Source organism: Biomphalaria glabrata, chromosome 4, assembly GCF_947242115.1.
Source record: "Biomphalaria glabrata chromosome 4, xgBioGlab47.1, whole genome shotgun sequence".
NCBI classification, from domain to species: domain Eukaryota; kingdom Metazoa; phylum Mollusca; class Gastropoda; family Planorbidae; genus Biomphalaria; species Biomphalaria glabrata.
Genome location: NC_074714.1, coordinates 1,678,441 through 1,693,275, shown reverse-complemented (window position 1 = coordinate 1,693,275; position 14,835 = coordinate 1,678,441). Strand labels below are relative to the sequence as shown.

The following is a 14,835-nucleotide window of genomic DNA, read 5'->3' as shown; positions in this document are numbered from 1 at the left end:
CAGGAGTTTTTCGTATATATTTTGCAATTTAATAATTACACCTTGAATTAGCGCGGGGCCCACTGCGACCTCATAGGCTGCAGTGGCCTAAGACCGGCCCTGTGTGCTAATGTCCGCTAATATCGTATCACGAGTCTCGGCAACGATCATGAACTTAAAACCAGACACAAAACAAGCAAAATAAATACAAATACTTTTTTTTAAAAACCAATTCGTATATAAGGGAAAGAACAGTACATTTACTGTTACATATCTCAATACTGCAAGACATATTTCCCTTTTTCCATCTAAAAATAAAATTCATTAATTACCGCTAATTAGTTAACTACTTTGATCATTTTTTTTTATTCCTGTGTTGTCATCGACAATGAAAAATCAATAATTGTACAAAAGTTTTAACTTCATCCGTGGGGGAGAAACAACGTGTGAAAGAATCGTGACAGACAGATTGGTTTAACATTTAGCTTCGTAGTTAAACTTAGGACCATATAATTTCTCTGTCACTACAAAATATGGAGAAGGAGCGCGGTATGTTGTTTTATTTTAAAAAAACAAGGTTACAAAGACAGTTTGTGTGGAAACACAAACTCAAAATCGGCCCCCCGAAGTAGTCCACCCAGGCAGGTAAAAAGGCAGGTATCAGTATTTTCAGAAAGAACATCAGAATTAAATTCTATCAAAGACAAATGACAGAGAAGAATGGAGAAAGAAGGTTGACAGATCTTGTGTGGTGCCCCAATGGTCAAGCAGACTAAAGGATAGGTGAAAGTGAATGTGGAGTTTAATGCGAACCTGGCCTAACTGATGTCTTATAATGAATATCTAATTGATCTAATTGTTTTGTAAAGGGTCGATCTCTTATTCAAATCCTAAAAAAAAAAGAAGAAAAAAACATTTTTAAAAAATATATAACTCCTATGGTCAGGCAGTTCACGCGACAGTATGAAAAACTACTTATTATTTGTTATTTAAAATTATCTCCAACTTATATACATACTAAATAGATTTTTTTTTCTCTTAAAAAAAAAGTAAACATTAGTTTTGGATAGGCCTAAATGTAGTAGTTAGTAGAACAGAACTTACATAATGTAGCGATACATATGTACAAATAATATTGTTTTTACAAAAAGTCTAAAACCATTTGCATAAATGTGATAAAAAATATGGTAGATCTTTGTCTGCCCTACTGAAGAGACTCCCATGTTTGTTACTATTAATAGTGAATAGTTGTAAAAGTGGTGTATTTGTATGAAAACAACTGCTTGCATACGTGATTTAAAAAATTTGATTTTTCACTTTTAGAAAAGAAAAAAGTAGCCGTTGCATCAGAACTTTGAATGGACTAAAATATTATGATGTCGGATTTTCACTATCTTTTCTAGTTTACGAGATCTAGACGGGACGGACGGACATACTTTTCACACAAAACTAATAGCGTCTTTTCCCATTACGGGGGCTGGTAAAAATTGGAATTTGGAATAAAGGTTTTCAGTAGTTTAAGATTAAGCTGAAACCAAGGGGAACATTTAAAAAAAAAACAAAAAAAAAACTCTTTAGACAAAATATTTGGTCATTTTTTTCTGAGGGTATATAAGTTTTCTTTGAGACCATATCTATGTTTCTATTCCTCGTTCCATATGCTAGGACAAATTTGTACAAATACTTCTTCTTTGTTAGTGCTATTATTATTAGAGCATGGAATGGGTTGCCTGAGCTAGCCAGGAAAACCAGTGACTTGGCAGAATTTAAGTCATTGGTTAATATGCATGACTAAATGCATGACGCGTAGGACGTAATCATCTTCTTTTTCGAAGTAACGTCTGTATTATATAAGATAAGATAAGAAGATACTGAGACTGTGTAACGAATTATAATATAAATTCACAATTATATAAAAGTAAATACTTGCGCAGTCAACATTTCAAATTGATTTAAACATTATTACAAGGCGTCTAATGTTTTTTGAGTTTGAATCTCCACGTTTCATGCACTAAAATCTTTGGCTTCAGCTAAATAATAAATGATTTTACCTTCACATTAACAATCGTAAAGGGAATTCACTCTTGTTACGACGGTCTCCAGTTCACTCCCGTGCTCACCATACTTTATCGTCTGCTGTCTAGTTGGTTTCAGTCTGTTCGCAATATAATCTAGAAAGAACCTCTCTAATTTCAAAACAAATCAGCCAGTTTATCATTAATTTTGAATTACAAGTTTCAATATTTTCATATTGATTAGTCTTTTGCTAGAACACCTATTCTAATTATATTTTTTTTTCTTTCTTTCAGATTACAGTCGCGTCTGGTAGTCCATTTCCACCATGGCTTGTTTTCAATACCTCCAGTAAGCTCTTGGCTGGTATCCCACTAGCCACAGATCCAGCCGTCCACTACATGTCAGTCAGTGGCAGGTGCCTTCCTGTCACTGAAAACAGGTCAAGGGCGCAATGTACCGAGAGGACCGATGTCTTTCAGTTAACAGTAGCAACGTTACCCTGGGACCAGGCTTGGACTTTAGGCCCAGCAAACACCTGGCCAACAGAGAAGAACCGAGAACAAGGTGCTGCCAGTTTGGATAATCTCTGTGACGGTGAAAAAGTTTTAGCCAGCCTTGTTTTGTGTGCATCGGTTCAGGAGTTGAACGCTAGCCGCAGACTCTTCCTGGCCCACCATCTAGCTAGCTTTATGAACATCCCCGTGGCATCAATACAGATAGAGCCCTCGACCACCCAGTTTCTTGTCGCGATACAAAATAAATTCCAAATGGTCTTTGCTGGTCCAGGGTCAGAGTCTGGATGTGATTTAAGCCAGAACATAGAAATACTTTGGGCCCTTTCTTGTTCCTCTGTCCGACATTTAAGGGACTTTGCTCAAGTTCTGCAGCACAATGTTGACGGAGGAAGACTCCAAGAAGAACTGGGTCTAGCACTTGTGGGGTGGTACGTGGCATCTTCTAATTCTCTAAACACTAGGCATGGGCGGAGACGGCGTGGAGTTGGGGGCAGCACGCCTATACCTACCCCTGCCCCCGCTCCAGTCAGACCCACCAGCGTGACAATGGTCTCATCGACAGGTGACATAGTGTCATCAAGTTATATGACAACTTCTATCACTCCCACTTCCACTAGTGCATTTACAAGGACAGTAACTCAACTTCCTTCATCATTGATTGTCTCCTCTGTTACTGAGGTGACTTCCCCTGGCCTAAGCATTTCTTCTTTTAGCCACGACTCTTTAACATCCTCACTGTCAGGTGACTTATCATCCTCCATGACTGACCTCACCAACATTTTCTCCAGCGGTGTTCAAGCCGGACCTGATTTAAATGTAGACATAACTGAACGTCTGCCAGAGGTCAGGCCGACACGTTTACAGCACTCAGATCACGGTGACATGTTACATGGAGGTGAAACAACGGAAATCAAAGTGCATCCGTTGTTAGAAACTTCTTCTCATTTCCCACCATATAGCTCTGCCCACGACCAAGATGGTACACCTTCAACTCAAGAGCCGCCACAATCTTCAATTTTGTCGAGTTTTTCAGTGTCTTACATTCAACCTATCAACGTTGATCCACCAACAGTAAAGTCAGATGTTGATGATGGTTGGACGTCATCGCCTGTAGTACATCTAAATGTTGCTGATGGTGAGACGTCATCAAAAGTGTTACAAACAGATGCTGCTGATGTTTTAAAATCCACCTTAGGGTCACATCAAGAGGCTGTCACTGTTAAGGCATTTGACTTGCTGCCTGACACAGACAAAGTGGCATACTTGTCTCAAGACTCTGTATCTATTGTACTCATTCCTTCTTCTACAGGAGCTCAGTCAGAGCAGATGACACAGTCAGAGCAGACGACACAGTCAGAGCAGACAAATGTCTTGTCACCATCAGCCTCCTTAGTACAGATTAGAACTGTGGAGATCATAGCAGCTTCTGATTATCTGAGGTCTTCTTTTGCTGCATCTGTCAGTTCTGATTCATCTGTAGATGTCATTCCATCTGACATTGTCACTCTATCTGACAGTGTCATTCTATCTGACAGTATTACTGTATCTGAAGGTGTTGCTCCGCCTGACAGTGCCACTCTATCTGACAGTGTCACTTCATTTTACAGTGCCTCGCCATCTGGCAGCACCTATATGCCAGATAAGGAAATTATATTAGACCAAGATGTAGACCCAAACGTGGATAAGGATCTTAAAATGTCAGTCCAACAAGTTACTCAACCTTCAATACTTGTTACTTCATTGAGGGATTTGTTTGATTCTAGTCCAACAGCTGTTGCACATCTTTCTGACGCACATTCTTCTGATGGACCTGGCACACTAGGAGCTGTAAAGCTTATCAGTACTTCAACACCTGTCACCTCTGGGAAATCTGTTAGCTCTGAGATATCTGTTAGCTCAGTAACACCTGTTAGCTCTCAAACAACTGTTATCTCAGAGACACCTGTCACCTCTGGAACACTTGTTACCTCAGAGACACCTGTCATATCTGAGACAACTGATAGCTCTGAGACACCTGCCATCTCTGGGACACCTGTCAGTGTTGAGAAATCTTTCACCTCAAAGGCTTTTATCACCTCTGAAGCACCAGTTACCTCTGAAGCACCAGTTACCTCTGAAGTGCCAGCTTCCTCTGAAATGCTAGTTACTCCTGAAGCACCTGTTACCAGTCAGAAATATGTCTCCACTATGCTGCTCTACACAACAACAAATGCAATCACACCAAATATTACAAGTGATAGTGTGACCCAGCAGACACATTGGCTACACAGACAAGACACTACACAGGTGCCACATTCATCAGATGCCACACACAAACTTAATTCAACATCACCCCCATACTCAAGGGAAACAACAACCGGGAAGAACATGACCTTTGACCCATGGACAACCAGAAAGCCCAGCTCAAGATGGACAACAGGTCGGAGAAAGACTAGCACCACAGCCCACTACACCACACCCACCACCATGTCCTCAAGCACTGGTCTGTTTGATGGTTATACAGGTAACAAAATATTTTACAAGTAGTTAAGTCACTAATACCAGAGAACCTAGCTAATTAATACTGATGGGTTAAGTAAGTGTTATTGGCAAGACTGACATGTCACTTATTGGGTAGCCTGTTGATACAATTATTTTTTTTTTACTTTTTTTTTAGGTTAATGATATGATAGTTGAAGTGATTGTATAACCAAGTGTTTCTCAAACTTTTGCTAGGGACGTTTCCTAGACCAAAAAATTTACGTTGGCTCCTCCCCTGCCCCCCCCCCCCCCCCCCCCCATCCTTTAGCAAGTTTTCCTAAAACTTTAAGGCTTCTGAAATTCCCAGCATCTATAAAGCACTATTATCCCTAGTAACAAGAGCGCAGTTCAGATAAACTATAGAAGTGGTGTGAATGGCTGACACTGAAGTGTGAGAGACATTCAAGGCAGAACTTGTAGGTTTGTAAAGAGCTTGACTGCTCTAATATCATCCTTGTGTTTAGCAAGACGGCCGGCCTGTTTTCTTTATGCAAAAGACGTCAAAAGAAAGATGGAACATCACTTGGGAGAATTTAGATAATTTTGACGTAGTAAGAAAGAAAGTTGTGAATTGATTCTATTGCAGACACCTGTCTTTTAGAAAGCGTGAAATGTCTTATTTTGTCCAAGAAGATGAAACATCATTTCATAATTTAACTTTCGCAATGTAATTGTATTAATTTCATTCTCAATTAATGAATACTCCAATATGGATCTATAACTACAATGCATATGCAACATTTTGTTGCACTAGAAAAAAAATGTCCCCTTCACATCTCCTTGCTCAGCTTCTCACAGAATCAGAAATGCTATGGTAACCCAATTATTTGGCTTCTTGGCTGCCTGCTTGCATAATGATATGTTTTACTGAATCACTGTAATTTAATATTCATTGTACTCTGATATTTTTTAGTTAAAATGTATACCTTTTAGCTGGCAGGATGTTTGTAAACAAAATACAAAGAACTTTCATATAGGAAATCCTGCTGAACCAAAGTGAAAACAAAGGACATTTGGGCCACGAGCCCTTCATCACCTTAAAATAAACAAAAAAGACAAACAATCCAAAAAAGTCTTTTCATGTAAAGTGCAAGAAAGAACTTTACAAAACATAGATGCAGTAATGAATGAAAAAAAAATTCTAAGACTGACATCTAAAACAATTTACTGATGCAAGGGTGAACTTACTTAGACTTAGACTTAGGTCCTCCAGCACCGTTTGGCGCATTGGGCGGCAAGCTGTCTCCACAAAGATCTGTAATTGGCAATGTCTGAATCCTCCTCCCACTTGGTGTCCACTGCTCTGAGATCCTTCATGAATGTGTGGTGCCAAGTTATACAATGACGTCCCTGTTTGCGCTTTCCTCGTATTGGCCTCCATGTCATCACAACTCTTGGTATGCGTAGTTCATTTTGTCAGAGAACATGTCCCGCAAACCTCAAGCGACGGTCTGTCACAACCTCACTAGGTGTTCAACTCCCAGCTCGGCATAGAAGGGGTGAACAGCTGCATAGAATAGAAGAATACAAGAGACGCACAAATAGTAACCCCTGCTGGACTAAATTAAAAATACAGGATGTTTTGGCCATAAGACTTTCAACAGCTACAAACAATTATTTTTTCTATTTTTAAGCAAAGAGGTTATCTTTTTCAATTTCTTGATTTGTTCACAGCAAACAACCGTCCCTATGTTAGTGAACCCATCAAGAGAGTGGTTGGTCAAACTGGTCAAGTTCTCAACTATCCTATTGGTCCTGATGTGTTCAATGATGTTGAAGATGGTGACACAAGATCCTTGACCTTGTCCCTGGAGACCCCTTCCAGCAATTACTGGCTTTACCTAGACTCTGATCAACAGGTTTGTCCTGGAGAATATTTAGAGTATGCATTTTGAATTAACAAGCAAGCGAGGACTTCACTGATCCCATTAAAGTTGCTTGTGGCCTCAAAAGTTTTATCTAAAATAAAATGACAACGACTTTATTCACAAGCTCTTTAGAAATATTACATCTTTTTATCTATATTGATATTAATGAATTCAGTTATTCTCCTTATATATTTATAGTGTTAATTTTTAGGTTTTCCAAATAATAAATTACTTTAAATGAAAAAAATAATGTTTAGTTTGCAGTCATGCAATAGACATTCTCATTTTTCTTGATCTTGACTTTTGAATAATTAAGTCTTATTTAAATTAAATTAAAATATAAATAAACAAATTTTGCTGTTAATGAACTAAATTGCAGTATTCTTATTAACTTATTCTTATAAGAAACCATAACTTACAAATAGAAAAAACAAAATCTAATAAAATACTCAGAATGGCACAAAGATAGAGGCACATTTCTTATTCCATACGATAGAACAAAATCGTACAAGTGCTCCCTCTTCCCTAGTGCCTTTAGAGAATGAAATGGATTGCCTGAATCAGCCAGGAAAACCAACGACTTAGCAGAGTTTAAGTCTTTGATGTACACATGAAATGCGTATGATGTAATTATCTTCTTTTTTGAAGTAATGTTTATAATATATAAGATAAGAACTTATTAGGCCTAGATGTGGCCATCAAACTGTGTATTTGATACTTATAGCAAATGTTTAATTTGGTTATTTTACATGTTTACCTGATATTCAAAGAATGAATGGAGTTCTCTTTATTCACCCCAACTCCAGGTACTAAGAGGACTACCACTGAAAGAAGATTTCACTCTGGACAATACCTCAGTCTATCTGATGGCCACAGACTCGTCTGGTAATTTTGAGAGGACATCCATAGCGCTGGAAATCATAGACCCACCCAGAAGAAATTTTACTCACAGGTTAGTTGACTTGTCAGTAAAAGACCTAATAATACTACTAGATTCGTTGCCCTTCTTGATTGGTGAGATGTGTGGCTGAGTGGCAGACATTGTTTGGCGGATCAAAAGGATCTGTTCAAATACCGACTCAGGCTGAGTTGTGTTAGCAGCAGGATAATCTCCTCCCAGATACACCCTCCCCCCTCGTAAGATGTAAGAGATTTGCATTGGCACACATCCTTTAAGAATTAAAGTTGTCCTACACAAAAGCAATTTAAAAAAAAAAAAAAGAGAAATATTTTACCAACTGGTCAAGTATTTTTTAATAACACAACTAGTTTAATCTTATTCACAAAATGTTAATATTTTAGACCCCCCCCCCCCTGGCTCTATCTTACAATTATTACAAAAGTTTTGGCCTAGTAAAAAAAAAAAGTGTATATTGAACACAAGCTAATAAATAGAGAGTGAAAAAAAAACAACATTTATTGACCTACTCTAACAGTTAAAAAGTATAATTGAATATTATCACAATAAGGAAATAGAAATACAATACAAATCATAATATATTAACATAAAAAAGTTTAACACTATGTGCTGAAACAAAATAAGAAATGAACATAACATGTAAAATGTACATTGCAATCATTATTGAAAGAAAATGGTACAGAAAATATGGCAAACTAAATACAAGAATCAATCATAAATCAAACTAAAAATCTTTGATTCCAAATACAGCCAAGCAGTGACAAAGGTATCAAGCTAACGTCTGAGATGAATGACTGGATTCGTAAGAAAATTGTTCAAACCAGAATATCACAGTAGCCACCAAATTTATAGTCAGTACTTGTTACGTTTTCTTATATGATGAGACTCGTTACACTCACATGAAAACGACAAAATCACAGTTTATAAATACTTCAATCTTTATTAACACTGAAAACCTTTTCTTGTTCATATTCCTCCATTTTGGTTTTCTTCCCCTTTCAACACGCAATCGCACCATTTCACATTTACACTAACATGCGCACGTAACAGTACTCTTAGTCATTACTGAAGTACTTTTGAACTTACTAAAACCAATTTCTGCTCTCCCTCTCCCTTACACAAACATACACACACAAGCACTAAAATACACACACAACTCTAAAGTACTTCTGTAAGACCGTTTCATAAAAAACTGTACCGGTATCTAATTTTTCAAGATTTATTCTTTGCATTTAAAGCAAGATTGAACAGATCTTATGTTTTTCAGTGGGCATTATTGCATGCAGTTTATATGGTTGTATCATTATATTTATCATTTGTTTCTTTTGACAGTTTTGTCATGACCTTTGACATCAATTTTAGAAAGTTTATGGAACACAGGCGTAACATCACAGAACTAGTGAAGAAACTTGGAACTTATTTTGGCGACACTGGTGCCCAGTACATAACTGTCCTCAATGTCCAGCAAGGGTCATTGATATTGTCCTGGACCAACCAGACTTTGACTGGTCCAGATTGTCCTAGAAATGTAAGTTGTTTTAGAGAAAAAATTATCTTTAAGATGTAAATTATATTAAAGAATTATTGTTTAAGAGATGTCTATTAGAGACAACACTTTCTTAGAGATGTGTATGAGAGACAAGATTTTGTCTTAGAGATGTGTATTAGATACAAGATTGTTTAAGAGATTTGCATGTTTTAAAGCTCTTGGTTTCCAAACCAAAATGTTCAAGTTAATATCCCAGTGACACTAGGAGGATTATAAACATTGAGATTTTTAGTACACTGAATTCTCCCGACTCTAATAAGTATCAGTATCGGATATAAGTTTGGGAGATTAAAGACATTGACCCTTGTTCAGAAACATAACACCTATAGAAACTCATGAGCATTACATCATTGGCTAAATAGATTGCAAAGTCTGACAGGAAAGCCTTTACTGGATTTTTTAAAACTATTTAAGCTATATAAAACTATGGTAGCAACATATATTGTATGCATTTTAGTAAAAAAAAAATTGTATGAACCAAACATTCACACTAGAAAATGTTTATATCATGGTCATGTTTGTTTTTAGCATGTTCTTGTTTGCATGTTTATATCATGTTTTTTTTTTTGTATGTTTGTTTTGTTGTTTTATGTAATATTAGTAATATATTTTGTATGTATCTAGGCCATCGATGGATTATATAGACAGATGAATTCAAGCCTTAGTGACCTCCGAGTACATATTGGACAAAATTTAAAGCTGAAATCTGTTACTAGAGAGGACCTAGGTGTCTGCCTGCAGACCAAGGAACTAACAACAACTATACATCCTGTGTCCAACAAATTAGGTCAGTTAGTTTCCACACTTGCTAGATCTGCTGTTAAGTTTTATTCATATACAAATTAGAATGAAATTTAGCTATAAGCTGATTTCCAACTTTTTCTTGTGATATATGTTGTCACCCTTTTTTTTTTTTTTTTGTTATTTTATTTTGATCGAGTTAAAATTTAGAATAGGGGGCATGATTATCAAGTGGTAAATTTTCCTGTGCTCAAATCTCTGTGAAAACTGGGACTTTAATTTGGGGGTATTGAGGGTGCATCTGAGTCCACCCAATTCTAATGGGACCCAAACATTAGTTTGGGAAAGTAAATCCATAAAAACAGGTGACCTTTACATAATTTTTCCTAGAGATCTATCCATAAAAACAGATGGCCTTTACATAATTTGTCCTATAGATCTATCCATAAAAACAGATGGCCTTTACATAATTTGTCCTATAGATCTATCCATAGAAACAGATGACCTTTACATAATTTGTCCTATAGATCTATCCATAAAAACAGATGACCTTTACATTATTTGTCCTATAGATCTATCCATAAAAACAGATGACCTTTACATAATTTGTCCTATAGATCTATCCATAAAAAACAGATGGCCTTTACATAATTTGTCCTATAGATCCATCCAAAAAAAAAAAGATGACCTTTACATAATTTGATCACAAGGTCTGAAAGAAGTACTTTACTTTTATTTAGAATGTAAAGTATCTTATTCAAATAAATTTTTTTTCAAAATCTAAATTTCTTTTACAAAAATACTTTCATGCTTGCTATTTTTTATTAGCTACAATGGTTTCTTTTTTTTAAACTCTTATTTTTATCAAAGACAATAGCTTAGACGAATGTTTCTGTTGAATTTCTCATTGAATGCACTGATTGCATACATGTGTTATGTAAAGGTTATTCAAATCTCTTCAAAAAATTAACTCTACTCAAATTGAACTCATCTAAAAAAGTTTTTTTAGTACATATATTTTTTTAACAAATATACTAAAAATGTTACACATTGTAAACATTGTGACTTCAAAAATGTAATTAATTTCAGTATGACAGCAACATTTCAGCCATTAGTTAACATCCTTAAAAAAAAAAAAAGTAATATTTTAGTTTTCAGTTTTTGTTTTTTTTTTAAATAATTTTAAAACTCCAGACATAATGAAACAGTTTGGTTTCTTGTTTCAGATCATGGGTTCAGTATCTGGGCTCATGTTGTTCTCCCAGTTCTCATCGCCTTCTTGGTCTTTGTTCTTATCATACTCATCATCATCTTCTGCAATCGTCGACGGAGACACCATCAGGCTGTGATCAACGCTGAGAAAGAAGCCATTTCCAATGATCGCAATCCAATCATCTTCCCTGATGAGATAGAGACAGACGACCCAGTTCTTCAAGCCAAAGATCCTCTAGTGCTGCCCTCAGACATCCAAACATCCAATCAAAACTCACCGTCAAGTTCACCGACTCACCATAACGACTTATCCCAGGATGCAGCAAGAAGTAAGCACTTGAGAGATTGCCGAGACCAGGAATGGGTGGCCGCGCACAGTCAGAGGAGAGAGGAAAAAAGCCGCAAGCACAGCAAAGACAGCAGCGGGGGAAGAAAGCACAGCCGAGACGGCGGGGGAAGAAAGCAGAAAGATAGGATGAGTGGTGTAAGTGCTTCCTCCTCGTTGTCATTTGATCGTCCAAACAATCACTACTTGGACGAGGATGAGGCTAGTTCCAGAAACAATACCCTGACTTCCAATAAATCTACCGGCTCTGACAAACGACATGCAAAGCAGCCGCCACCTTACTGGCAGTCGCAAACAGACCCCCCACCATATCGACTGCCTCCGCCTTACCTTAATAACACGACGCAAGTGTAACCATGGAATGACCATTTATAAGGACATTGTCAGTAAATCAAGATGGACATGAAGTGACTTTATTTAAAAATGCTGAAACTAGTTTAAACTTATTTTTGCTGTGCAAACTATAATGTTCAAACGTTTTCTATTTGAAACAACACTATTAAGAGCTACTAAAATAAACCTAAAATGTACAATAAATATACATAGACTAATACATTAAAAAAATGCTGAAAGTTTGAAAAATAAAAATTCAGTTGCTATTCACAACATTATTTACAAACAATTTCCACTTTGTTAGTACTTACTATTGAAAATACAACATCCATGAAGAGTCAAATATTTTTAATTAGAAATCCAATCTGGTTTACACTAGAGCAGCCAGTAATTAAAAAAAAATTTATACTTACATATTTACATATGTAGAGCCTATTAAAAATATTGACTTTGAAATATTTGTGTGTATATTATATAATTATATTTATGTATTACAACTATAATGATTGTCTGTAATATAACTATCCATGTAAAATATTTTTGTATTGCCTGACCTGACCTATGTATTCAACACACAAATTGCCTTGATATACGTTGCTATATTTTGTCATAAGAATTTACTATCTCATTTTATATGTATACAGAGATTTTAAAACAATAGTCACATAGAAATAATATATGTTCGATTCATGATGATTTTCATTGCAACATTTTTTTTTAAGAAATGGTTGTCTAGTTTCTTTTCTTTATTTTTATTTCCCCTAGTCTATATACAAACTCATTACTTTTATTTCATTCATTAAGCATTCCATCTGTCCCTCTGTCTGGTGACCATTCAGTTAGTTTTATTTATAAATACTGCTTTTTTTTTTTATTTTACATTTACATATTTTATATTTTATAATGGAAGTTTAAAATAGAACTTTTATACAAGTGGCCATATTTTCAATGCTATTAGTCTAGAATTAGGTGGAGAAGAAAAGGAATTATTTACTTCTTGTCTGGTTTCAAGTTTAAATAAATAAGTTTATTTTGTGTGTAAACTTTATTCCGAGCCAAATGTTTGTAATGGTTGTTTTTGAACATTATCTCTTACAGAAATTAGGTCACACATATATATGATCACAGAATGCTACAACTGACATTAAGACTCTGAGACTATCATTAGCATTTTAAAAAATGTAGGCCTAATTGTTGTCGGCCTCCTTCAGTCGTAGAACGTTTATGGTTCATCAAATAACAAGATGAAAGCCTGGACATAAGTTGCGGTCAGAAGGATGTCCCTCACAAAGCATTTCCCTAACCCCTCCACACAGCTGATGTTTCCAAAGTAGCAGCAAATATCTGATACAATTTGGTATCAGTTGCATCGCAGGATCTGTCAGGTTGTAGCACTGGGTACTGCAAACTATCTGAGGGTGGGTAGCTTCTTAGGTCTCCCATAGCCTTTCAAACGTTTGGGTATAGCCGCAAGGCAGCAGAGGTTCGAATTCAAGAATTTTCTTTTTCCTAGGTGGGTAGCCAGTAAAGGATAATGAACCTCTCCTGCTTACTGCTTTAGGCACCAGATATTGCCTTTGTCTCTTCTTCTGTAAGGGATAACAGTTCTACCTGGCTCGATATCCAAACTGCATATGAAAGTCAGGTGCTGCAATGGTTGTCAGAGGCATTGGAAGCATTTTATAGGTAATGGAGGCTATGAATATGAAACTATTACCACATCCAACGATAACAACCTTGCATAACCAGTAGGCCTAATATTAAGCCAAATATCCACTGGTATTGGTTTACATTTAACTAATGTGAATTACTCCCCTTTCTTACATTATTAATTTTCCCATTGAGCTAAAGAAGAAAGAAATTATTTCTGTATTATTATTATTATTATTATTGTTTTACTTTGCCATGAGAATGTTTTTCTGTACTACAAGTTGACTTTTTTAAAAATGTGTTTGTTCTGTTTGTATTTCAGCTCCAATTTTTATTTAATACATTTTTCAGTTCATGTATTTGCATTTTTTTCCTCGCAAGTTTTACAGAACAAAAAGTTCAGCTTTTGTCTGAGCCAAGCTCAAATTTTTGTTTGCACTGACATACACGCAGTTTGAGATTCATTAAAGTTTTCAAATTTGCATAAACTAAATTTCATGAATTCCTATGTCCAGTGCAATCATCTGATCTACTTTTTTGATGGTTTACTATTTTATGCTCAGTATTATTAACAGGGTTAGTAGCACTTTTCCATGACAAAATTTTAGGAGATTTTAGGAGGTTTTTTAAGGATGAAATGTATGATGTGTTGTGTGTCTTTCCTATCTGTTTGTGTGATACATAGTAAAACATACACAAAACTAAGCATTTATCAAATCAATTATTGTTACTTGATCTTTAAAATAATAAATATCTTGCTAATATGCCACAGAAACAATGTTATCAGCTGTTGTATGTCCACAGAAAATGTAATGAAAGTTATCTTTTAATCTAGTAACAACTTGACTGTCATCGCAAAACCTCAAACAACCATTTTTTTTTTCAAAAATTTATTTAAAAACATTACAAATGGTTGCTTTTCCATTTTTTTTTAAAATAAGAAGCATTCTTAGAGAGGCCTTATTCATGATGTATATTCTCTGTGATGGAATTGTACATTTTTAGTTCCTATGTGTATCTTATAGATACTAGAGTCATGGTGTGAATTTGAGGTAATGTTTTATTCTTCTATTAGTTAACTTAAATCCTTTTCATAAACAGAGCCAGTAATATATAGGGCAATATTGGCCTATTTGAATGTTTAGTTGACATTTGCTTACTAAAAAAAGGGCTTTCGGATTTATTTT

The 14,835-nt window shown here is 35.7% G+C and overlaps 1 protein-coding gene across 6 annotated transcripts in view; it reads left to right on the top strand.

Moving 5' to 3' along the window:
• LOC106056107 (dystroglycan 1-like) overlaps positions 1 to 14,835 on the top strand; it is a 154,573-nt gene extending 139,738 nt beyond the window's left edge. For all 6 annotated transcript variants that reach the window (XM_056025691.1, XM_056025685.1, XM_056025686.1 and 3 more), the window contains 6 exons: positions 2,289 to 5,013; positions 6,705 to 6,889; positions 7,705 to 7,850; positions 9,150 to 9,345; positions 9,991 to 10,153; positions 11,334 to 14,835. In XM_056025691.1, coding sequence (XP_055881666.1) covers positions 2,289 to 5,013; positions 6,705 to 6,889; positions 7,705 to 7,850; positions 9,150 to 9,345; positions 9,991 to 10,153; positions 11,334 to 12,019 — 4,101 coding nt within the window. In that variant the 3' untranslated portion in view covers positions 12,020 to 14,835. The remainder of the gene's footprint in view (positions 1 to 2,288; positions 5,014 to 6,704; positions 6,890 to 7,704; positions 7,851 to 9,149; positions 9,346 to 9,990; positions 10,154 to 11,333) is intronic.